General features: G+C 37.8%; 1 protein-coding gene across 2 annotated transcripts in view; it reads left to right on the forward strand.

Annotated features, from left to right (window-relative positions):
- CPQ (carboxypeptidase Q) overlaps positions 1 to 24692 on the forward strand; it is a 351664-nt gene that overhangs the window by 178968 nt on the left and 148004 nt on the right. For both annotated transcript variants that reach the window (XM_043601429.1, XM_043601430.1), the window contains exon 4: positions 14169 to 14280. In XM_043601429.1, the coding sequence (XP_043457364.1) occupies positions 14169 to 14280 (112 nt within the window). The remainder of the gene's footprint in view (positions 1 to 14168; positions 14281 to 24692) is intronic.

Raw genomic sequence — 24692 nt, forward strand, 5'->3', positions numbered from 1 at the left:
AATAGCCCTTAGCTCTGTGTCAGAAGCAACGGGTTCTATTTTCAGGCCCTGCCACTTGGGCAAAGCACTTCTCTGTGTAAAAGCAGAGCATTGACCATAATCTCCTAAGGTCATTCTAGCTTTAATACTGTGAATGTAGGATCCTGAGAAGGAATTCAGAGTTATTGTAGGTTTCTTAATTTATGTAATTCTATGCCATTAAAGAAAATAAGCAAATTCCGGGAAATATCAGGAGAGGTGTTATAGTTTCTATATAGCACACAAAAAAGTTACATTATCTATGCATTATGGGTTTGGTTGCTACAGTTTCAAAATCCAATGGAATTGGAGAAAGTTCAAAAGGAACCATCAAGATGGTATGATGAGACTGTTATAATGAGTGTAGCAACCTTCATCCTACAAAGAAAAAAAATGTCTCAGAAAATGTGTCAGAAAATTACCAAAGGAGCTAGGGGTTGATATTGACAGTGGTTATAATTATTATGCCTCCCACAGTATGCCCCTAGGTTCCAATGGAAGTTGATGCAGCATGGCACCAATTCAAGAAGGCAAATTTTAAGTCATAAAAAGTTCTTTTTAGTATGTCTTATTTTCTTAATAATAAATATTACTAGTAACATAACTTTAAATTTTTATTCTGGGTCCAACTGAAGAAAAAAAAACGTGATAATAGAAATTTGTACTAGGAAAAAATACAGGTTTCACAGGAAATCTTTAACAATTCTCACTGAATAATGGCCAAGATAAGCCCATTCTTCCTTTTAGAATCATGGAATCTTAGAGCTGACAGTGCCTTTGGACATTATCTGGCTCAGTGCCCACCTGCCACTCGGATCAGGTCATGTATCCATTCTTTACCTGACAGATGTTCCTTCCACTTCTGCTTGAACACTGCCAGGATTTTGCAGCTTACTCCTCTGAGGATTCCTCTGTTCCCTTGCTGAACTGCTCAGATTCATTCTTCTAGCGAGCTGCAATCTATGCATGCACCCTCTGCTCGCTGGCCTGGCTATACCATCTGATCAAGTTCATTCTCTTGTAGATGAGGCATCTAGCCCTTTGAAGCATGCTCTTTTCCAGGGTAACATATACAGTTGCTCTTCAAACAGTGTTATTTCCAGGCACTGTAAGATCCTGACATCTCTTCTCCAACCACAGTCTATTTTCTGGAAGGTCTCTATAGGTACCTGGGCAAAAAAAAAAAAAAAGAGAGAGAGAGAGAGAGAGGTAAAAGTGTTTGATTAATTGAAATGGGAGTATTACTTTACATAATCAGTATCCTATATTTCTGTCAACAAACCCTAATATTTTATTAATATTTTCCATAGCTGGGACACACTGCTCAATATGTTTAGGTCCACCTAAATTTTCTGATTGTCCCCAGATGAACTGCTATCAACCCAGCATCTCAGAGTGCAATGTACACCTTGATATTTATCCCTGCTGAATTATCTTGTTAGCTATAAGCTATAATTTCTGCTTCAGGGTGATATTATAGAACCTTGATTATTTGGTTAAACATATTAATGATTCATCTTATGTGTTTATCATCTTGAATTTTATAAGTGTCTCTGAGGTATTGACAGAAATACTGTCTGACATTGTACCAGGGGTGACTTAAGTTAAACATGTGCTAACACTCATAACAAATATGATTTCATGAGAACCGTACTTTGTATTTCTTTTCATCTTCCTCTAATTTTATAGTCTCTTAAAATGCACTGCACTGATAAAATACAAGTTAAATTAATAAACATTTGTTTTTATTAGTATTTTTGTTTCTTTAGAAAATGCACAATTGAAAAAAAACAAACAAAAAAAAACAAACAAAAAAGAAAATGCACAGTTGATGGAAAAGTTTGTTCATTAGTTCTTTCTTTCTTCCTTTCTTTCTTTCTTTTCCCAGGGTATACAGTTAATTATTCAAAATACATGGCCACAATCAACATGTAACTGATGAGACTATAATCTCATGACAAGTCAAAATATTTAGGGGAACATGGATAACCTTATAAGTGTTGACATTAAAAAAATCTAAGTCTGCAGTGATAATGTCACCATATCCGTTAATCGTTCTTTTATCATGATCTTTTATTTCAGTTAATTGCATTTTGGAGAGAAGAACACTATACTATTCATTATCCTTTGTGGTCTCTGTAATGTTCTTAAAATTACCTTGTATCATTAGGTATTTTTTTAAATAGTCATTCCTCATGCACTCTGAGGCCCTAGAATCAATTTTTACCCCTTTCTATCTAGTGGGTCTGCCATTACCAAATATGACATTCAAGCTGCTTCTACTCCTTACCCTTGAAGTACACTTCTAAGAGGGCAGAAAATAAGTTTTCTGTGCTGTACAAAGTGTGACCATGCTTCCAGTTGGTTTGGACTTAGAGGAAATCACTTTCAGACTATCTGTTTTGATTTGTGATACACAAACATTATGAAGTTAATCAGCTTTTTAGCCTTTAGAGACTTGATTCTTGTGAGTCTAAAATGATCACTTCTCTTCTTAATGTAGATGTGTTATTTGACAGTGAGTATTGAAGTTAAGTTTCAATTTATTATATTCTAAATGGAAAGGAAGAATTTTTCATCTTGGGTATATAAACACAATACACACTTTTCTCTGACGCTTACATAACATTTATATTAGATACAATATTGGTTAAGAAAACTATTCTTTTTCTTTCTAGGAGAAGAAAATTCCCATAAAAAAATAAGACTGAATCAGGGTTAATGGGTAGAATAGTATTCTTTTACACAAAGATACAAGAAAATAAAAAGTTTAATATTTGCAACATCCCCTTCCTAAAACAAAGTATGCTAGTGGAAATTTGGCTTGTTCCTAGAGTCTGAATGCAAAGATTATTAACTAACATGACCTGGCTTTGAGTATGTGAGCTCAAATATGATGAGAGGAGTAAAGACCAAGAACTACTGTGTTTGAACCATTAGCTTGCTTCCCATGGAGACATAGAATCTTTCAAAGTAAGCGTGGCTTCTTGACACGCTGTTCTGAAGACAAAAATTAGATCACTGAAAAGTCCTCTTAGGGGTATTTATAATGTTATTTGACTATTTTTTATTTAAGCTATAATTTATGCATCAAAAGTAAAGCTGTCATCAAGTGTTGACATCATAGGAAGCCATGAAGCTACCCCAAAGTTCACTGCCCAAGTCTTGTGACTTGGGATGGTTGACTTCTGACTCCCCATTACTGTTGTGGTCCATGGACTTGGCAGGCAGGAGCCAACAGAATAATGTGGATGCTTGAGGTAGAAGTAATTTAGGTAACTGTAACTTAAAATACACTGGCTATCTTGACAGGTTAGTGTTAGTTAAAGCCTCCTTCCCACTTCTCAGCTTACCTAGTCTTAGCCACGCCCATAGTGACATCAAACTAGTGCACATAAGCATATGGTGAGACAATTTCTCTTAGTTTTGTCATGTGAGCCTCAGCAACCTGACACTGTCTGGGTTCACATCTTGACCTGGGTTTACTTTCTCTTTTCTTCCTCTGCCTTTGCCAAAGCTTCTTTGCAGTCCTCTTGCCCTCTAATCTGTCTTCTACTTCATCTTCTCTTTTTGTGCTAGCCAGCATTTTGCTTCAATCTCTCCTTCCTTCCTCCGTTCCTCCCTCCCTTCCTTCCTTCCTTCCTTCCTTCCTTCCTTCCCTCCTTCCTTCTTTTCCTAATCATTCACAGAGTAAGTAAAAATACCCTATCCTCAAACCAAATTTCTTTCTACTAGGGAAAAAATCCACAGAAGTAAATCTGTATACTAATCCATAGCAATTCATCTTTCTCTCTATGGGAACTGGTGGTAGGGGAGGAATTATTATACAGCCTTCCAGTTACTGTGCTTTTCAGTGACAGCATTCATTTGGATAGAAAACCCTGGTCTGTTGTTAGCTTCTTTTCATGGCTCATCAAAATGGTACAGAACTGGAGGCTGCAGAATATTGTGTGGACAGAAGCCTTCAGCTGATCTTGCAGAATGACTTCTGTAGGAACATTCAGAAGATCACAGAAGTTTAAATAATTAAGAAAGTTTCCACAATCAATAGACAAACAAACAAAAAACAGTACCCTAAGCTGCATAGGCTTCTGGGATTTTATAAAACATTAGGGGCCAAAAATAATCCTTTAGTTTATAAAACTAAATGGCAAAAAAATAAGTTAAAAATTTCTTTTTCTTTGGTTTTCTTTTCTTTTCTTTTCTTTTTTTTTTTTTGGAAGGCAGCATCTTGGCCCCTGTTTTCTATAATGAAAGATTGATGATACCTCTGTTAGCCTGTCTAAATTGAATAATGAAAATCTGTAGAATACCAAAATACCAAGTGCTTCTATTTTTTGTTTTTTAATCTTATGTGCCATGGCTAACAAATGCTTAGAACATAGTGATGAGTGAATGGCTGTGAGAATAGAGAAGTTATAGCTGTGCCCTGTACCATAGTTGGATTTGACCATGAGAAAGATGATCACCATTGAGATCAAAATTGCTTAAAGTCCATCTCCCTTTCCTCCTTTGAGGAAGTTCAAATATAGTGTTGTCATTCAACTCTTCTACTCTTTCCATCCTCTCAAGTGAGACAACTTATCCTGTGGTTGCTTAGGCCAATGGAGAGGGGATTCAGGAACACGGTTCTTTTACTTAAAAGATTATCATTGCCAGCTGCAACCAGTCATGACTTCTGGATGAAACCCGCCACCTTCATTTAATCAAAATGATTTCCTTCCATAGACACCCTCTGCCATGTCCCATCTGCAAGTCAATCTTTAATCAATTTCAGCCATTTCTTCCAAGTACACTGCAATTCACATTCATCAGTCTACCTAAGGCTTATTTTTTCTTGAGTCACAGATAAATTAGGCCCTTCTTATTGTACCTTCAGATACCAGCAATGTGCTTAGAGTATTCAACCAGGAACAGGAATGATCTTTCTTTTATGAAGCCAATTTGAGTGCCCTGAACATGTAAGAGGGGACAGTCAAGAAGGGGAAACAGCTCCTTTCAGGAGTAGCTGTGGTGATGTGTGAGCATTTGGACACGTGGTTCATTATCTTGGGAAAGAAGTCTGTATCCTGCAAGCAGTCAACACCCAGCAGTTTCACTAAACAAAGCCTGAATATAAATTAATTCAAAAGGAGCTCAGATGTTTGTTGTCTTTGAACACACCCTGTGTATTAGGAGTCTAGCTTTATTCTGTAGACCACCTACTCTGTTCATTGGGAAGGACAATATTTGTTCAAACATAGTCCCCTTTGTCTGTGTTGGGCAATAGCACAATACATGCAGCAACTGTCCTCTGAAAACCAAGGCTTTGTCTCTGACAGAGATTATGAAAACACGGATTTCTTGAGAAGTGCCTGCCCACCTGCATTTAGATCCTAAATTGTGGGAAGATCTTGGCAGCCAGAGTATCTAGGAGATGCTCAGGGAAAAGTCTATTGAGGTTATGGAGACTTTTCAAAGGACAATTTCCTCCTTTAAAGTGGTTAGAATAGAAGAAGAATTCTTAAGAACTGTCATGGAATATTGGATTAGATGGAACCTTGAAAGATTTTATTTATCCCTCCTTTGTTAGCTTTCCATGTAAGACCTAAGAATGGATCCTATTTTAGAAACCCTCCCAGGAGTGAAATTTTCCATAATCTTTCCCCAGTTAGCCACTTTTTTAACTTCTACAAAAGCCTTCCATCAGAAAATTCTTGATCATTTATATGACCCTCACAGTCACTGGTATGGCCCAAACCTGGTTCCCTTGCCTTTTCTTTTGGTGCTCAGTCCCTCCACAGATGGGCCTGTCAGGGCTGAAGCCCATTATTAGATCACTTCTTGGCTTCTTCTCTAAGGCCAAATAATGAGAAAACTTTTTTCCTCCTTTTTTTTGTAGGTCATATTTTTCAACTATCTAATGATTTTTGTTGTTGAAAATTGGATTGGGGATTTCCTGTGTCTGGAATTGCACTAGGCCTTGAACTTTGCAACCCTGATACTCCTCCTGCTACCTCTTAAAATACACCAAATAAAATGAGACCGAGAGAATGAAGCAGCTGCAAGCAAAGAAAAACATCACAAAAGCAACAAATAAAAACACTGAGTAGTTGTCTTTCTGGGTTTTTTTTAATTGAACAAGACATTTGTAAAATGAAGCATGCTTCAAAGTTAAGTGGGCATTTTGTTTATTAAGGATCAATCAATACGAACTTGGTTAGGTTTAGATAAACACCTATATAATTTATAATTAAAAATGCAGAATGTTAAAAACTAGGCATGCCAAGAAGATTAAGTATGACTTAACTTCTTAGTGGCCCTTTCTTAGCATATCTAGTATCTATATAACTTCCATTTTCTATGGGCATTTGGAGACCATTGAGCCATTATCACGATGGCTTTCAATATGCTGCTGGATAGAAGTAATTTTGATTTTTACATTTATCTTTGATCTGTAGCTGGTTTTACAGGGCATTCTTTCTTTTGCAGATTTTAGTATCAATCTTATGATTGTAAGTAAATGTAGACATTTTCCATATTTGTTTCTTTGCTTTGTAACAGTTGGATTAGGATGAGATATATCTGACCTGTAACGTCAGATATATCTCTCTGAGCCCCATGACTTTGAAGATACGTCTTTAATAACTCTTGCTGTTGTTCAACATACACATTTGTAAGACTTTATTTAACATATGTGTATAGCCTAAAAAACAATAATGAAAAGATCACACACGTTCTCACCACTCAGTTTCAGAGAAAGAACACTATCAGTGCCTTAGAAACCCACTCAAATCATCTGCATATGACTCTCTCTGATCAGCTCCTCCTCTCTGCTCCAACCCCCACCCGATATAAGAACTATCCTGATTTTGGTTTACCATTACTTTGCTTTTCTTCATAATTTTACTATCTTTGTATGCATTGCTAAAGATTATATTCTCTAGTTCAACCACATTTTGAAATTAAATAATGGAATCATACTCTTCTATTTCTTTTGTGACTTCCTTTTTTGTTCTTGCTTTGCTCCTATATTTTTGTTTTGAGATTCAGTTATGTTGATAGATGCAGCTGTAGGTCATTTTCACTATTTTATAATATTCCACTGTATGACTATGCCACAATTTATTTATCCATTCTGTTGATGGACATTTGGGTTGGTTTTAGTCTGAGGCTTTATGATTGCCTCTATATGACTGTTTTGGTACACGTGTCCCAGAACTCAAGTGCCAGAATTCCTCATATATATGCACCTAAAGTGCAATTGTTGGATTGTGAGATGCACATATGTTCAATTTAATAGGATGTGCCTAATGGTTTTCCTAAATGGCTTTAATAAGCCATTTAGGTTTTTCTGCTCCTTCCTGCAGTGGATGACAATTCCTTTTGGTCAGCATCCTTGCCAAGACTTCGTATTGTTAGATTAAAATTTTTTTTTCCAGTTAGATACAGAATAGAATTTTTTGAGGATTTAATTTGCATTTCCCTGATCAATGATGAGGTTGGTCATCTTTTCAAATGCTTTGTATCCATTCATAATTTCTTATATGTGAAATGCCTATTTATGTCTTTTTTCCATTTTCCTGTTGGATTGCTCATCTTTTCTAGTTGAATAGTAGGAATTCCTTATATACATTCAAACCTTGGTTTATGAGCATAATCCGTTCTGGAAACATGCTTGTAATCCAAAGCACTTTCATATCAAAGCCAATTTCCCCATAAGAAATAATGGAAACTCAGATGATTCATTCCACAGCCCAAAATGTTCACATAAAAATGATTACAATACTGTAATATAATACAAAATAATAAAGAAAATACAAGCTATAAAGAAAAATAAACAAATTAACCTGAACTTACCTTTGAAAACCTTCGTGTGAGGGAGACAAGAGACAGGAGGGTTATTGTGTAGGACGACTTTCACTATCACTAATGGAATCACTGCTATCTATTGGCTCAGTGGAATCTTTTCCTTTTCGAGCAACTTTAACAAGGAACCTATCCAATGATACTTGCTTTTGCCCCCTTTTGAGGATTTCACAGAAATGTGACATTGCATTCATCACCCACAATCCCACAGAGAGAGAAGAACCATTGGCTCAGTTGTGATCATGTGATGTTTGGTGTCACATACTACTTGTATTGCAAGACATCACTCGTTTATCAAGTTAAAATTTATTAGAAATATTTGCTTGTCCTGTGGAACACTCACTGATTAATCGCAATCCAAGGTTTTACTGTATTTTGAATATAAACCACTTTTTGGTTATATTTATTATAAATATCTTCTCCCAACTTGTAGCAAATCCTCTCATTCTGTTATTCTCTTGATAAACAGGAAGTCTTCATTTTCTTATAGTTGAATTTGTGCATCTTTTCTTGATGCTTTGCATTTTTTGTATCTTGTTGAAGAACACTTCCTCCTCCCCTAAAGACATGAAAATATTTTTCTTTTTCTTACAAAAGTTTTAAGTTTTGACTTCACTTAAGTATTTAGTCCCTTAAATAACTATATTTTTCATTTCCATTTGACTTTGTAACTATAGTTTCCATCTCTCTGACGAAATTTCCCATCTTTTCCACTAGATTTTTAACATATTAATCATAATTATTTTAAACTCCTTGTCTGATATTTTGAATCTATGGGCTACATTGGGTCGGCGGTATTGTGTTGAATATTGTATTTCCTGACAACGGATTGTTTTATTTCTTGCCTATTTTATATGTCATAATTTTGATTGCATGCTATATGTCATATGTACCAGAACAGTGGAGCCTGAGGTGAACAGTATGTGAGTACAAAAGTGCTTACTCCTCTTCTGTCCAGCCATTAGTCTGAGAGTGGATGAGTCCATCTTTCATTGCTGAGCTAGGTTTGGATTTTATTGTCTCTATTCTTACCTTTGGTGCTCACATGTTTCAAATTTCTCTAGCAGTGGGTTGCTGCTACTCTGTTTTTAGTGTAGGGATTGGGTTGCTTGGAGGACTTTTCTCAGTATTGTGCTTTATCCTCAGCTTTCAGCAGGCTCTGTATGTTGGCACCACAGCGGGTGTTTCTCTCTGTGCTCCTGCCCTTCCCTCGGCTATAAGCTGTTAATGCTGTGCTTGTTACTCACTGGGGACTCCTGGTGGGGACAGGATAGTTTCTTGGTTCTCCTGCCCCTAGGTCTCAGCCAGGCTCTGTGTGCCTGAGGACAAGAGTGGGGCTTTCCCAACATTTCTACTCTTCGCAAGCCCCTGTGGAAGCCAAACTCTGCTGTAGTCATGGGAATGAGTATCCCACTCCACTCTGAGCCCTCACCCCAAGGCAGCAGGACTCTGCTTTAAGTCAATGCAGGATTCTAGGTATGAGCAGGTTTCCTGCCCTCCCCAAGAGGCATCCATGCTTTTCCTAGTGTCAGTACAGGGTGGGAGTGCAATTTTCTACCCCTTTCCTTGTAGCCACTGACCTTTGCCCAGGACTGCCCTGCAAGATAGCACTCTTCCTCTCCCGGAGGGGCAGGTGACTTCTTCTTCCTATGAGAGAAGGGCCCAGAAGCAGGTTACGTTTGGCGCCTACCTCCCAATAGTATCTGGTCATCATCTGCACTCCTGCATCACTGAGGCAAGCTCTCTCAGGGCTTCTGCCCTGCTCCCAGTATTTCTTGGGAGTACCTGATGGAGGCCTATGGAAAAGATCTGGAAATTTGGGTACCTAGTGCCTTACATGAGAGGTTTCCAGGTATTCTAAACTCTCATATTAACCCACATTCGCCTTTTCAGAATTTGTTAACCTTTTAGTTGTCTTCTTCATTCCTGCTTTTGTCTGCCACCTCTGTCTATTGCTGGCACCTGTCCCTCCTGTCTCTGCAAAAGGCCAAGCAACTCATGTGTCCCATCTCTCCTTGAGCTTGTTGTCCTCTGGAATTCAGCGCCTCTGACTGAATCACAATCTGAAATCTCTGATGGGCTAAAAAGTTATGCTTTTATAGATCATCCAGATTTCTCTCATTGTTAGGACAGGCACAGAACACTCCTGTGGCTATCCACCTTTTAGGAGGAAGCACACTGATCTTTCCTGTCCATGCTACCACGACTCTATTTTCTTTCTTTGCCCAGTATTTCTTTATAGCACTTAAAACTACCATCATATCATATTTGTTTATTGTCTGTTTCCCTTACCAGAACGATAATCCCATGAAGATAGAATATTTATTTATTTTTTCATTTCTGTATTTCTGGCCCATAATATGAACTCAATACAAATTGTTGAATAAATGCATGCAGTGAATGCCAAAGATCATGGCATTTTCTCCAATACCTTGAATTAACTTGCTTTCATAAGAATGTACTTCCACTGAGGCTGTTTTCTCTCCTTGTTCTGCCATATTTTTCATATGTCCCATTTTGATTATGTTCTTACTCATCATTTAATCAGGCAAATCTATTTGCGCTAGTGTCTCCGGATGTACCAATAATGAAGATGTAAGGGGCTTGTCCTTGAGGCTGCTGTCTGTCTACCCTTGATTTAGTTTATCTCTGCTCTCAGGCCCACAGCTGGCCTGTAGGGGGTTGTGTGCCACAGCTGGTCTTTGTTCATCTTAGCAGGTTCCCATCTGGTATGTTTCTGCCCTTCTGTGGTAGGTTCTCTCTCCCACCGCCCCACCCGACCTCAAGGCCTGAGTCTTTGGTGGTCAAGGCTAATGTGTTCCTCACAAATAAGAAGCTGCATTTCAGATCATCACAGTTCTGCTTCTGCCTTCCTAATTGTTTTGGTGTGCCTGCTATTGCTGCTGCTGTTGTTTTAATAACTTTTACTCTTTGCTGTGTTTGGAAGAGATGGTGGTAAAAAGGAAAGTGGTGGGTGGGGAATTGGTCAGTGCTCTACCTGCCTTGGGGAGCAGCACACAAGAGGAGTAAATAGGTGGGTGTCCCACTTCTCTGTTAGTTCTAGGCCATCCTGTTGCACTAAGGGCTCCACATCTGGCAACAGAGGCAGTGAAGGGACTGTGTATTTTCCTATCTTTTATCAGGTGATTCTTTTTCAAGAAACTAGAGCTTACTGTGTCTCTTGGTAGTCTGTTTTTAGTATGTTTGCCTAAATCGGATACAAATGTATTATAAGTAATGTTCGTTTCTGCCTGACCCTGACACAGGGCATGGTGAGTTTGTATGTTGTACTCGTTTATCCTTTGTGGGACTGCATTAAAGCATTATAATGCAGATACCGTGTTGAATGAGACCTTGTGCATCACTGTTTTCTAAGGGGAGTAGAGCTCTTATGATTAGAAAAACTCAAGTTTGTTAAAAATGCTACTGAATTGTCATTACCTACTTTTTATATCAAAATTACAGCTGCTGTCTCACAGTGGCCCCCAATATATTTTCTGATTTTAAAAAACATATTAAAATAAGCTCTTAAAATCTACATGGTTTGTAGTCAATCTTCTTTAGCATTGTGCCAAAGACCTTATTTTATGGGATAACATTTAGTTTCCTATCATTCAAAACCATTTCTGCCATCTTTTAATTATTTATTTAAGTAATAATTCTGGGTTGGATAATGGAGGCATTTTAGAAAACATAAAGAAGTATGATTGTAAAATAACCTCAATTATTCTGAAAGATGAAATAACAGCTGCCTTGATTTAGTTACTCTTATGTGTTAACTGGGAAAAAGTTCATTAAAACACATTTTGACACTTTTAATCCACGGGAACTCCAATTTCATTGAGAAAATGGGTCCGAGGATGGTGAGAATGTTGACTAATTGGCTTGTCCATCCCACATGGGATTACACCAACGTCTGAGTCAGAATTTCCTGCTATTGCATCATGTTTTCTTCTTCATTTTTTTCCTCTTTCCTTAGAAACAATCCATTTGGGTTCATTACATGGCCATTTGTTAGTCTCGTTAGTTACAAGGCATTGTACTTGTTTGTGACTACAATGAAGTCATGCCGGCTGGGTCTGGCTGTGTGTGTATGCAGAGTCAATGGAGGATCCTACAGCTGCCTGGGGAGTCAGGCAGTGCAAGGGGTCACCCTGATATTTCAGAACCCAAATCCTGCTTTCCCAAAGTCATGGGGCATTTTTGTTTCATTCATCGAGAAGATTCGTTCAACTTTGGTTTGCTTACTTCATGCTGTATATAGACATCAATCTGTTGAACTTTTGAAAACTTTTTATTGGTATGTAATGTTCTCAGAGAAACTGTACAGATCCTAAGTGTGTAACAAGGTAAGCTTTTACAAACTAAGCATACCTGTGTAACTGTACCCAGATCAGGAAACAGAATGTGCCCAGCACCCCAGAAGCTCTCCTTCATGTCACTAACCCTTCTCACCTTGGGTAACCATTCTCCTTGTTTTGATTGTTTTTATATTTTATATACATGGAATTATACATGATATATATTATTTTGTGTCTGGCTTCTTTCATTTCATAATGTTTATGAGATTTATCTCCATTGATCATGTATTGTGTTCGTTCATTATTACTGCTATGTAGTGTTCCATTGATCAGTGCAACACAGTTTATTCATTCCTCTGTTAACAGGCATTAAAGTAGTTTCCTTTGGTGGAGGGGGGAGCAGGGGCCATTATGAACATTCTGAGCATTCTAGTACATCTCTTTTGGTGAAGGTATACATACACACATACATTCCTGTTGGATATATATAGAAGTGGAAGTGTTGGGGCACACACAGGGTGTGTGTATGTTCAGACTCAGTAGATAAATCAGTTTTCCAGAGTGGTTATAAGCACTTACACTCACACCAACAGTGTGTGAGAGTTCCAACCACTCTATCTCCTCACCAATATTTGACATTTTCTATCTTTTTTATTTTAGTCATTTTGGTGGAAATGTATTGAATGTGGTTTAATTTGTATTTCCTTGATGATAGTGAACCCAAGTACCTTTTCACTTGATTATTAGTATTTGTATGCCTATTTTTATGAGTTGTCAATTCAAGTCTTTTGCCCATGTTTTTATAAGTTGACTCCCTCTTTATTTCTGTTTGGTAGGAATTTTTTATATAGTCTGGATATGGTTCCTTTGCTGTGTATATGTATTGTAAATATCTTCTCTTCCTCTGTGGGTTGCCTTTTCACTCTTGTAATGGGGTCTTTTGATGAGCAGATACTCCTTATTTTTTAAAAGTTCAGTTTGTTACTTTTTCTTTTATGGTGTGTGCTCTTTGCCTACTCCAAGTTGACAAAACTGTTCTATGCTTTCCTCTAACATCTTTATTTAGATTTGTAATCTATCTGATTTGACATTCATATATTGTGTGAAATAGAGGTCAAGGTACAATTTTTCCATATGGATAAGCATCACTTAACTTGCTTTGTTTAAAATGTTTTAATGAAATTTAGTTTTATTAAAATATGGTTTCTATTTTCCTGGAGATAATTACTAATGATTCTTGAAAATAATTTAAAACTTTGGTGATTTAAAATTTGTAATATAATCTGTAGACTTATTTAACACTAGTGTAAATTTAATTTTTTTTTAAAGTTCTTTGTCTAACTAGGCTGTAGTTTGTAACCCCAGTATATTTATTTATTAACACCAGAGTGATTTATAGTACACAGATCATAAACTGAGGGTTTATGGGGGGTGTGAGGGAGGGGTGGGTGGGTGATGGGTATTGAGGGCACCTGTTGGGATGAGCACTGGGTGTTGTATGGAAACCAATTTGACAATAAATTTCATAATAAAAAATAAAAAATTCTAAAAAAATAATAAAAATAATAAAAAATTATCGTTCTCACTTTTTCATTTGAATTCAGTTCAACACATGTTTATTATATGTCTGCTAGAATTTGGGACAGTTGAGAATATAGTTGAAGTTTTGAGCTCCATTTATGTCATTTAGCTTTTAAGCCATATAATAAAGTTGTAAAACATCGGTCAGGAATAAACCATTTCAATTTAGTATTCAAACTTATATTAGTGAAGAGAAGTACAAGGTGAGAATTTTTATTACTGTTAGGATGACCTTATACCCTTTATATAGAGCGTTATACCAGGTTTTCCACTAGTAATAACATAGATCTTTTAAGATGTAAAAATAGAAAAGAAAATATAAAAGTTTCATTTCTATATTTGGAATGACTATGAATGCTTCCTCTTTGATGTCATTTCTGCTTAGTTTTATTTTTTTTCTCTTTTTATTATTTGTTCTAGGTCGTACTGGTCAGTGGACATCTGGACAGCTGGGATGTGGGGCAGGGTGCCATGGATGATGGCGGTGGAGCCTTTATATCATGGGAAGCACTCTCGCTTATTAAAGATCTTGGTAAATATTTAGAAAGTCATTAACCAATGTATGAGGATCTCAGTAGTGACATGTTTAACTCAACACACGAAATACTGAACAGATTAGTGACTGTAGTATGTTCAGAGATCCTCCTGAGATCTATGTGTTTGTTAGTTTATTCTCAGAAAAGAATGAATTTGTCCCCTTAAATAAAGAAATTTTTATTCAAGTGTATGCCAGATATCCAAAGTATCAAATATGAGGCACTAGGGAAAAAGAACAAGCAAATAAAACTGTAGCGAATATAACCACATCAGCTGGAGACTATGTAAGGAAACCATGACCAAGTCCAAAGAAAAGCCAGCAGCTCCCCCTGCCTCCTTTTGTTCATCTTAAAGACATTAGGCTGTTAGGATAGCTTTACTGCAGCTATCTTTCCTTGGCAGAAGTCAAAGAGAGCAATGCAGAACTGAAGGAATGATCCTTCAATAAGGACCCACAATAAGGAATCTAGGCTGGAAAACAGGAACTTCCAGGTGAACCTAGAAATGAAGATGGACAGGCATACAAAGGATAAGCTAATAGTAAAGCAGTTTTTGATGACCCTATTTGCACACACAAAAACCATATATTTCCTCTTTGTGTGCTGGTCAAAAAGGTGGATTTTGAGTGAGGTTAGAAATAATGAAACAGTCTGGGGGTGCCTGGGTGGCTCAGATGGTTATGTGTCCAACTCTTGGTTTGGGCTCAAGTCATGATCTTGCAGTTATGAGATTGAGCCCCAGGTGGAACTCTGCACTGAGTGCAGTGCCTGCTTGAGATTCTCTCCCTCTCTCTCTCTCTCTCTCTCTCTCTCTCTCTCTGTACCCCTCCCCCCCCACACTCTTTCCCTCTCAAAATAAATAAATAAACTTAGAAAAATAGAAATAATGAGGGGCACCTGGGTGGCACAGTCGGTTAAGCGTCCGACTTCAGCCAGGTCACGATCTCGCGGTCCGTGAGTTTGAGCCCCGCGTCAGGCTCTGGGCTGATGGCTCGGAGCCTGGAGCCTGTTTCCGATTCTGTGTCTCCCTCTCTCTCTGCCCCTCCCCCGTTCATGCTCTGTCTCTCTCTGTCCCAAAAATAAATAAAAACATTGAAAAAAAAAATTAAAAAAAAAAAAAAAAAGAAAGAATGAAACAATTCAAAGAGTCCCACATCTGAGTTAGGGCAGGGGTGGCTTTAAAATGCCTCATCAGCACAATGTTTTGTCATAACTGTGAAGTAGCCTCAGCTTCATATACAGTAAAGATCAGAGCATCTTTTTTGGTGAAGGCTTTCCATATATATATATATATATATATATATATATATATATATATGTTTAAATTCATAAATTTCTTCCAGTGTTTAATAACCCTTATAATCCTATAAATAAGCCTATTAAATAATTGGCCATATTAACAATAGATTGCTGAAATGGTCTTGCTTAGGCATATCTTTGGTGTGCCATTTTGGTTTATGTCTTACTTGTGTTTTAAAAATGGGGAAATGGAGAGGTGGTTGTGCGTTTTGTACTTCTAAACAGTCCTGTGTCCCTTAACCTTGATACTACTGACGTTTGGGGCTACATGATTCTTTATTGTGGGGTCTGTCTCATGCATGTAGGATGTTTAGCAGCATCCCTGGACTCTATCTACGAGATACCAATAAGCACCATCCCCCTCAAGTTTTAACAACCAAAATGGTCTCCAGACATTGCCAAATATCCCTTGGCAGGTCAGGGGTGGTGGTGGAGGAATACATAAAATTTCTCCACTAAAATAAACTAATAAAAAAATCACTAAGAGACCTGAATACAGGACTTATTATTATTTTTTTTTTTAGAGAGAGAAAATGAACTCATTGGAAACCTTACATTCCATGTACTTACACTTTCAACACTTCCATACTGAACACCTACTGTATGAAAGCACTCGGTAAAATCTGGGCATACAGAAAGGTTTAAAACATGTCCTCTGTTCTTAAGAACCCTTAGAATAGAATTGGAGCATACACAAGCACCTACACATATAGGTGCCAGTATAGGCATAATTTCAAGGTCTGCTTTTAGAATTGTGTAAGGTTTGAGAGAGATGAATTGTCCAGCAAACAAAACCCAAAACATACATTCCTTCAGAGAAGATCTGGGGTACTCTATGTGTGAATCCTCTCCTCCTTCCCTTAAAAATATTCCCTTGGTGGTCTGTTTTCTCTGTCCTTACCTTCACTCCGGAATGAAGTGGGTTCTAGACATGAGGCAGGCAGATATCAAACATTTCCCTCTTTATAGGGCCCAGATATGCGTTTGGGAAGTTGATTTTATTTTGATGTGTTCAGCCAGCTTGATTAGAAACAAAGTGGTATAGCAAAGAGAGAACCAGACCCATCTGAATCAGAGTTTACGTCACTCTGTGCCTCAAACTGCTTTTTTGGCCTCAGGCAGGTCATTTGAACTCTCTGGTCTTAATTTTCTTTATCTCTTTTAACTGTAAGCTTCCAGAATATTTTATCTGCTTTAGATGGGAATAAAAATGATGTCTTCTCTAGGCTTTGAATCTAACATTTTTAGTATTCAGCATGGAATCCTAAATCACCGTTAATTGAGTTGGATTCAGTTGCATGGATGAATGTAACATCATGCAAAGGTGGATTAAGTATTTTTTTTCAACACAGACTTCAGTTGCTTTTGATAGCTAGTAAATAGCCTCCTTCAATTCAAGACTTAACTCTCCTATAGGTTTCTGAAAACCTATGAAGAAACCTATGTTTATTCATGTAAACATATGAAAACAAACTCTAAAATAAAGAGTAATATTTCTTTTGAGTAGATGTTAAGAGGTAGCATGACATACTGTTAAAAGGCATAGGACTATGGAGCCAGACTTCCTGAGTTCATATCCTGGCTCTGCATTTACAAAGTGTGTGGCTTTTGCCTTTCTGTGCCTCAGTTTTCTCATCTGTGAAATTGGGATAATAATGTTCCTAACTCATACAGTTGCTTTGAAAACTAAATAGTCTACTCACGTAATGTACTTAGAATAGTGTCTGATCCAACTGAGTACTCAATAAATGTTAACTTTTATTATTGAATAAGCGTAACTCTGACAGTACTATATTTTTTATGTAAAAGAGAATGATAATTTTTTTTACCCTTACCCCCATTAGTAAATATATTGCTTCTTCACTTAATATGTTAGTTAAACTGATGTAACTCTAGGTCCAGCTGCTGTGGTATACCTAAATATGCTTTCTCTTTACTATTTAAGCTGCTATCTCTTATATGATGGAAACCCAGTGACTCCTTCACTTTTTTCTACTTTCATACTACATTTTCAGGCGTCTGAATTTCTCCTTGTCACTTCCTGCTTAGGTCAAATGCCCAGTGTCATCTCTGTACCTCACTTCCTGTGATTGTGCCCACTGAGTCTTACTCTTTAAAGTTAAAATTAGATTGTGGATTTCTATTTGTAGATTGCCTATGTGTTTTAATACAAAGAGCTGGGTCCAAAATGTGACATATGAGTTCTAGCTGAAAATAACTGGTACACCGGGCGCCTGGGTGGCGCAGTAGGTTAAGTGTCCGACTTCAGCCAGGTCACGATCTCGCAGTCCGTGAGTTCGAGCCCTGCGTCGGGCTCTGGGCTGATGGCTCAGAGCCTGGAGCCTGTTTCCGATTCTGTGTCTCCCTCTCTCTCTGCCCCTCCCCCGTTCATGCTCTGTCTCTCTCTGTCCCAAAAATAAATAAACGTTGAAAAAAAAATTAAAAAAAAAAAAAGAAAATAACTGGTACACATGAACAAGAAATAGGACTTTGGGAAATGGGTTCATAATTATATTACTTAACTATATTAAGCCCAAACTATTTAAGTGGTGAAGTATGAAAACTCTGTGGCAATCTCTTTTTCCAAGGAAAGTAACTTCTTTTGGCTGCTGTTCCTTGGATGATATGTCATGCAGCACGCGTGTATGTCAAAGTCCTACAGTGGGGCTTGTGAATTTGAATGTTGGTCAAGCAGGGATTTCTGATATTTAGGAATATAGTTCTAAGGTCCATCCTTCCCTCCTTATCTCTTTTCCTTTGTTCTCTTCTTTTACTATTATTATAGGTTCACTCTTTTGCCCAGGCCCTCAGCTAAAATTATATTCAATTAATCTAACAGAAGAGATATTTGTGCTTTCCAAATATAATCAGTCATTCCTGTGTAACTGTCAACAGAAGGCTATTTGCTTTGAAATGCTATTGAATACTTCTTTGTGTTTGTGGTTTACTGGACTTGAAACTGTTTATTTGAAATGTCATTTCCTGGAATGTTCTGGTGTCAGTGAACAAAGCCTATGGCAAAGGATCCTATGCTTCAGAATGTTCATTTGGCACTTGAAAAATAAACCACCATCCATCCCCAAATTCTTCCAAATTTACCATTTTCTGTGAAGTTAGAATTTTGAGTTTTTAGGCCTAAACAAAGGGAAAAGATCAGAAGTAATAGCACTACTGGGTTGTTGAAATGAGGAATATGTGTGAAACATCTTTCTAGAGAAATTTAAATGTGAGCATCCTGGTTGTGATTATTACAGAGCTTGAGAGTCTGTGTGTTAGAAAAATATTTTATTTGTAAATTCCTTCACTGATTCACTCAACAAATACTCACGGTGCACTGGCCTGCATGTCAGTGAGTGCCAGATGCCTTGTACCAAAGAGGAATGAGACGTGGTCCTTAAAGGCCTTGAAGTGAGAGAGACATTGAATTCAAAAATTGCCATGAAACTGTTTTAAGTTCTTTAATTGAAGGATGTACAAACTGCTTTGGGCACCTAGGAGCGGGAGGGATTGGCATGGCTTAGCTGGGTCAAAGCACCTTCACAAAGGTGATAGTTAAGCTTTCTTTTATAAAGATAAATAGAAATTCCTGAAGCAAAAGGGGCACAATGAAGAATTCCCAGGAGAGCACAGAGCCTCCAGGCCTGCACATCATTAAAAATGAGGAATAAATTGTTGACAGTAGCAGTGTTGGGATCGTAAGGGAAGAGAGGATTTGCAAAATTGCAGGAAATGTTCACTTTTTATTTAATATTTTTAATAACATTACATTTTTGTATAGTAAGAAGTTGTGATTTTAGTAATCGAGGGAAAAAAACCTTCAAAAGCCAAAGGAAAGATTCTTGGCATTGCCATTATCAGAAACATTGTTTTAACAGGAACAACAGAGCAGAAGTAGGAAGTAGGAAGAGTTACGCAGGAGCCGTCAAGCCCTCCCAGCCCAGAAGTACACAAGGGCACACAGCCACATGCATGCCAAGCCTTTGGACTAGTCAGAGCTTTAAGTACCCATTTCGAGTGCAGTGGGTTCTCTGTTAGAGGGATGCATACATCCAGTGAGAGAATTTCTTTCTCTCCTGTCACACCTCCCTTGAGAAATTCCCAGGCGGTCCAATCCAGAATAACCAAGCAAGGGAAATGAACAGCTTCCAATGAGATGGAAATCTAAAAGGTAGAGCTAGAGACAGGTAGAGCCCTGAAGCCAACTTGACACCTGCCCAGACTAAAAAGGCAATCCCATTTGGAAAGGACCTCCTCCCTGCCCTGGGCTTAGTCATACCTCTGAGTATAATAACTGTTCTAAAAGCTAACATCTACGGAACATTACTGTGTTTTGGACATCGTGTTAAGTACTCCACTATGCACACGCTCTCTTTTCTTCTGGATAACTCCAAGGTGTGGATACATTCTACTGGAATACCCATTTTACAGAAGTGGGTATTCTTCTGTTTACTGGAATACCCATTTACAGAAGCAGGTATCTAGTGGATACCCATTTTACAGAAGAGGAAACTGAAGCAAAGAAAAGTATCCTGTTCAAGGTCACAGAGCTATCACATAAAAAAGTTAAATCCAGGCAGCCTGACTCCTTACTCGTACGTACTTTGTAATACTGTTTTACTGGAACAGCATGGCTAGTCTATTTCTAGGAACACTCATCCTCAGGATATTGAGACATTATATTTATTTTTATTTTTATTTTTTTATTTTTTTAATTTTTTTTTTAACGTTTATTTATTTTTGGGACAGAGAGAGACAGAGCATGAATGGGGGAGGGGCAGAGAGAGAGGGAGACACAGAATTGGAAACAGGCTCCAGGCTCTGAGCCATCAGCCCAGAGCCTGACGCGGGGCTCGAACTCCCGGACCGCGAGATCGTGACCTGGCTGAAGTCGGACGCTTAACCGACTGCGCCACCCAGGCGCCCCGAGACATTATATTTTAAAAAAAAGTGTCTGATAGTCAAATAAATTTAGGAAACACCCTGGATAATTTCTTCATTCATCGGAAAACATTTGTTGGGAGAGTATTCAAATTCATGGATAGAGTATGCTTTGGGAAACACTGCTCTGGGGCATTATTGGTGTTGACAGAACTGACCAAGAATCCAAGAATGCAGACTCAGGTACGCTTTATGGAACTGAGTACAAAAAGCCTTGGATTGATTTTCATTCCAGATTTTCTAGGCTGTGTTTGGGATCTGTGGTTGTCTGAATATTGACAAGATAGAACTATTCAATGCTTCCCTAATTGGCATAATAGAGACTGTTCTTGTATTTCTTCTTGAAGAGCATTTGTACCCATGTGCAAACTCTATGCAACAACTAACTTCTTCTCCATGCTCTCTGAACCTATTTTATTTAAATGAATATGGTATTATCAGAAATGTTTGACATGTGCTAAGGGCTCTCCCTTCCAGGTTTTTCTGTGGCTCCAGAGGAATCAGAATTTGGTAGCATTTTTCTTTCCTAGAAGGAATTTTTGTCTTCAAACATGCCACAAACTCTCTGTCCTCTCACTTCGGATGCTGTTCCTCTGTAATTATTTTTGTGAGCACAAGAAGGGAGACTGGTAGGTATCCTCTGGGATAAGTATCCTCTTAAAATCACTGATCCTCAAAACCTTTGGGGAATGATACGTCTGCTGCAGAACTGTCTAAAAAATTAGCTTGTTTTAAGTCTTAGAAAAAAAAACTTTCCCTCCCAACATTAAATTTCATTTTTATTAATTTAAATTTTAATGCCTAGATGGTGGTTTGCTTTCTTCTGAACAAATTTTGGTCTTGTCTTTTTATAACTGTATTTAACAAGACAAATACCTAGAACAGTAGAAGAATTAGACTCTAAGAATTTGCTTGCTCTTTTTCCTTTTTTAAAATTTTACTTCTAAAAGTAGCCTTACTGTCATGGGCATTCATAGCCTCTTCTCATGGTTTTTTTGAGGATGATCTTCTCATTTTTTTTTTATTTAGGTATGTTATTTCCTCTAGTGACAAGTTATATACTGTCTGGCTTTACCGTAAGAACTGTAGCAGATACGTATTTTTTTTTCAGCTGAGAATTGCTGAGAATTTTCCTGAGTTTTAATCATGTGTGTAAGTTTCACTAAAATACTTAGCATCTTTACATCTTATTAGCTAACACAGACATTTCCACTGACATGTGTAAAATGACAAACTGTATGTAGATTGATCTTCGAAATGTTTCCATGAGATAAAGTGAAATGAATCACTTAGAATTTCTTCTGCCTGTTAGTTTGGATGTGATATGGGAGATTCAGTAGTCATTTTAGAACCTTAGGCTGCATGAATACTGCCGTTATTATTCTATCTGTTAGTTAGAATATATCATTTCTGTGTAAAAGTAGACAAAACCCAGGCCCAGTGGCTTACAAATTTTGAGCAGTCCTTCCTGTCTGACAGAGTCTGGAAGGATAGCCGATGAACACTGTGAGACGAAGGTCTCATGGGACCCCTTTCTCCACAGCGTGCTCAGCTTCCTCCCCCACATCTGCTTTGATTTGGCCCACATGCCTTAGAAAGTTAAGAAATGTGGTGTTGTTAGAGGAATCGGAAGCTTTGGTATTATTTATCCTGGAGAAGAAGGACTATGGGAAGACTTAATGATGGTATGCTTAGTGCCCCAGTGGATTTCCTCCCACCCAAGAATGGGATCTGTAGAAGTCCAGGGTGGGACTGTCTGGGAAATGTAGGCTACCTCATTAAAACAGTATCATCACAGTATTGCACAAATTGGCTCACAAGGAGATCTCCTATTTCAGTAATAAATATTGAACATCTATTTCATGCCAGCCAAATAAAATGGATAGACCACAAGTCCTTCCATGAAGGAACTCCTTGTCAGGCAGCGATAGCATCACATGCTATTTGAGACATTTGAGCTGAGCCTTGAAAGGGTGGGAGGTAGAAGAATAAAGGACAAAATTAGAGCTCACAGAAGTACATAGTTTGAGGAGTGGAGGCTGTTTCTATAAGTCTAGAGCAATAGATGAGTGAAGAGTGACTGGAAATGAGTCAAATGAAAGGTAAGGGTCAGTTTATCAGGGACACTAGATGCAAAGCTAAAGTTTGCTAAGGCAAAGGGAGCCATTGAACATTTTAAGCATGGGATTGACATGATAGGAGTTCTTTCTAAAATAAAGATATCAGGTAGATGTTATCCTTCAACTTATAAAGAAGTACGGTGAACAGAATGGAGACACAGGAAGATGGATTGGGGAGATCCCAGCTATACAGAGTCTGGAAAACCACAACTTTGGAATTACAATTTTGTTTGCTATGGGGCTAACAAGCCAGTTTCTACCTCTCTATGCTAAATATACCAAAGAGGAAGTGATGGGGTTTCCAGAGATGTTGTGTTCTTCGCCTACACACTTCTCTGCATCATGCTAATGCTGCATTTTGCAAAAAACTGGGGTTTTCCCAGCTTAGAATGAATTCTGTTCCAGTAAACTTGCCCAGAAAAAGAGATCTGCAAACAAACAAGAAAATATGCTATAAACATCTGATTGGACCTTTATGGTTAAATGGATTTTTTCAATGTTCCTGGCAGACAAAGGTTAATTTAATTCAAACTTAGGCTCTTCCAATCCTGTGGACATTCTCAAAATCAAGCTCTAGGAATGGAAAATTTCTACCAAGTGTGTGATAGCAACGACAGGCTAAATAAAGTATTGAAAGAAGTTGACTGTTAAGGCGCCTAGGTAGCTCAGTTGGTTAAGCATCTGACTTTTGATTTTGCCTTGGGTCATGATCTTGTGGTTTTGAGTTCGAACCCTGTGTTGAGCTCTGTGCTGACAGCGTGGAGCTTGCTTGGGATTCTGTCTCTCTCTCTGCCGTTCCCCTGTGCTCTCTCTCTCTCTCTTACTCTGTCTTTCAAAAATAAATAAACTTTAAAAAAATGTTGCCTATTATTAGATTATTTGTAATACTGCTAATGCCCTCCTCATACTGGATCATCATTATTGATGAGCTGATATTCAGCCCATGTCCTTGCAAGATGCCAGCATCCCCAGGCTATACCATGTGACCCAGGTCTCATGGACTTTTCAAGTCTTTAAATCTCCTTCCTTACTCCTTAAATAACTCAAAATCTGCAGATAAATGAGAGGCAGCCTATATAGCAAAATAAGCGTGTTAAGAGTATCTTAGATTCAAGTCTTTCTATGCTACTTAGTAGCTGTATTATGTTGGACAAATTATTTAACCTTTTAGATCTCACTTTTCCCTTCCTTACAATAAGAGAAGTGTAATCCTGAGTAGTTGAGAGGATAATTTGAAATAATTTAGACAGTGTCTGGCCCCTACTAGGTCATCAATAATAATAACTATTTCGTTGGATACTAATTGCCAAAGCAACAAGGGTGGATATTTCAGCAAAGGATATAATCTCAGGATTGACTCTGTCTGTCTATATCTTGTTTCATAGTCCAGCTGGGGTCAGAGACGTCCCCAGAGCAGAGAAGCCCTCATAATAAAAGAATAGCAGATTCCGATGAGCCAAACTGAAACCATCATCCCAGTATAGCCACCATCCACATGTATACAGGACTGATTCTCTTCTCACTGCTACAGAGAAGGTCACTTAATAGATTCTTCATAAATGTGATGCAGAATTAAAATAACACTCACAGGACATGGGAATGGAAAGATCTTTACCTTTTCCTGTCCCCTTTGTTCTCACTGCTAATGTCTCTAACCTAGGAACACTGTATATACAAAGTTTTATAATAAACCTGAAGAAAAAAATGGTAAAAACAGGAAATGGCTGTTGAGGGCAACATAATTTGCTACAAAGTAAGTGGTTTGAAATGTAGGGAAAAAAACCAAGGCGGAAAAAACAAAGAATCAAATCTAGTGTTTACTGTTTACAATTTACCCTGGTGGCTGAGTTCTCAAGAAACCTTTCTATTTTTAATATAATCAAAACCCTAAAATCTCCACTCATTCTCAGAAGATCCTCATGCATAGAAAACTGTGGATGATGACCACTGATGCCTGTATGATCATTCTTTCTGAGTGGCATCTTTTAAAAGGAATTTATTTAAAATGTATTTAAAACTATTCTGACTTATTGCTTTGGTTAATGTGTGGG

The sequence above is a fragment of the Prionailurus bengalensis genome, chromosome F2, assembly GCF_016509475.1.
Source record: "Prionailurus bengalensis isolate Pbe53 chromosome F2, Fcat_Pben_1.1_paternal_pri, whole genome shotgun sequence".
Classification (NCBI taxonomy): Eukaryota; Metazoa; Chordata; class Mammalia; order Carnivora; family Felidae; genus Prionailurus; species Prionailurus bengalensis.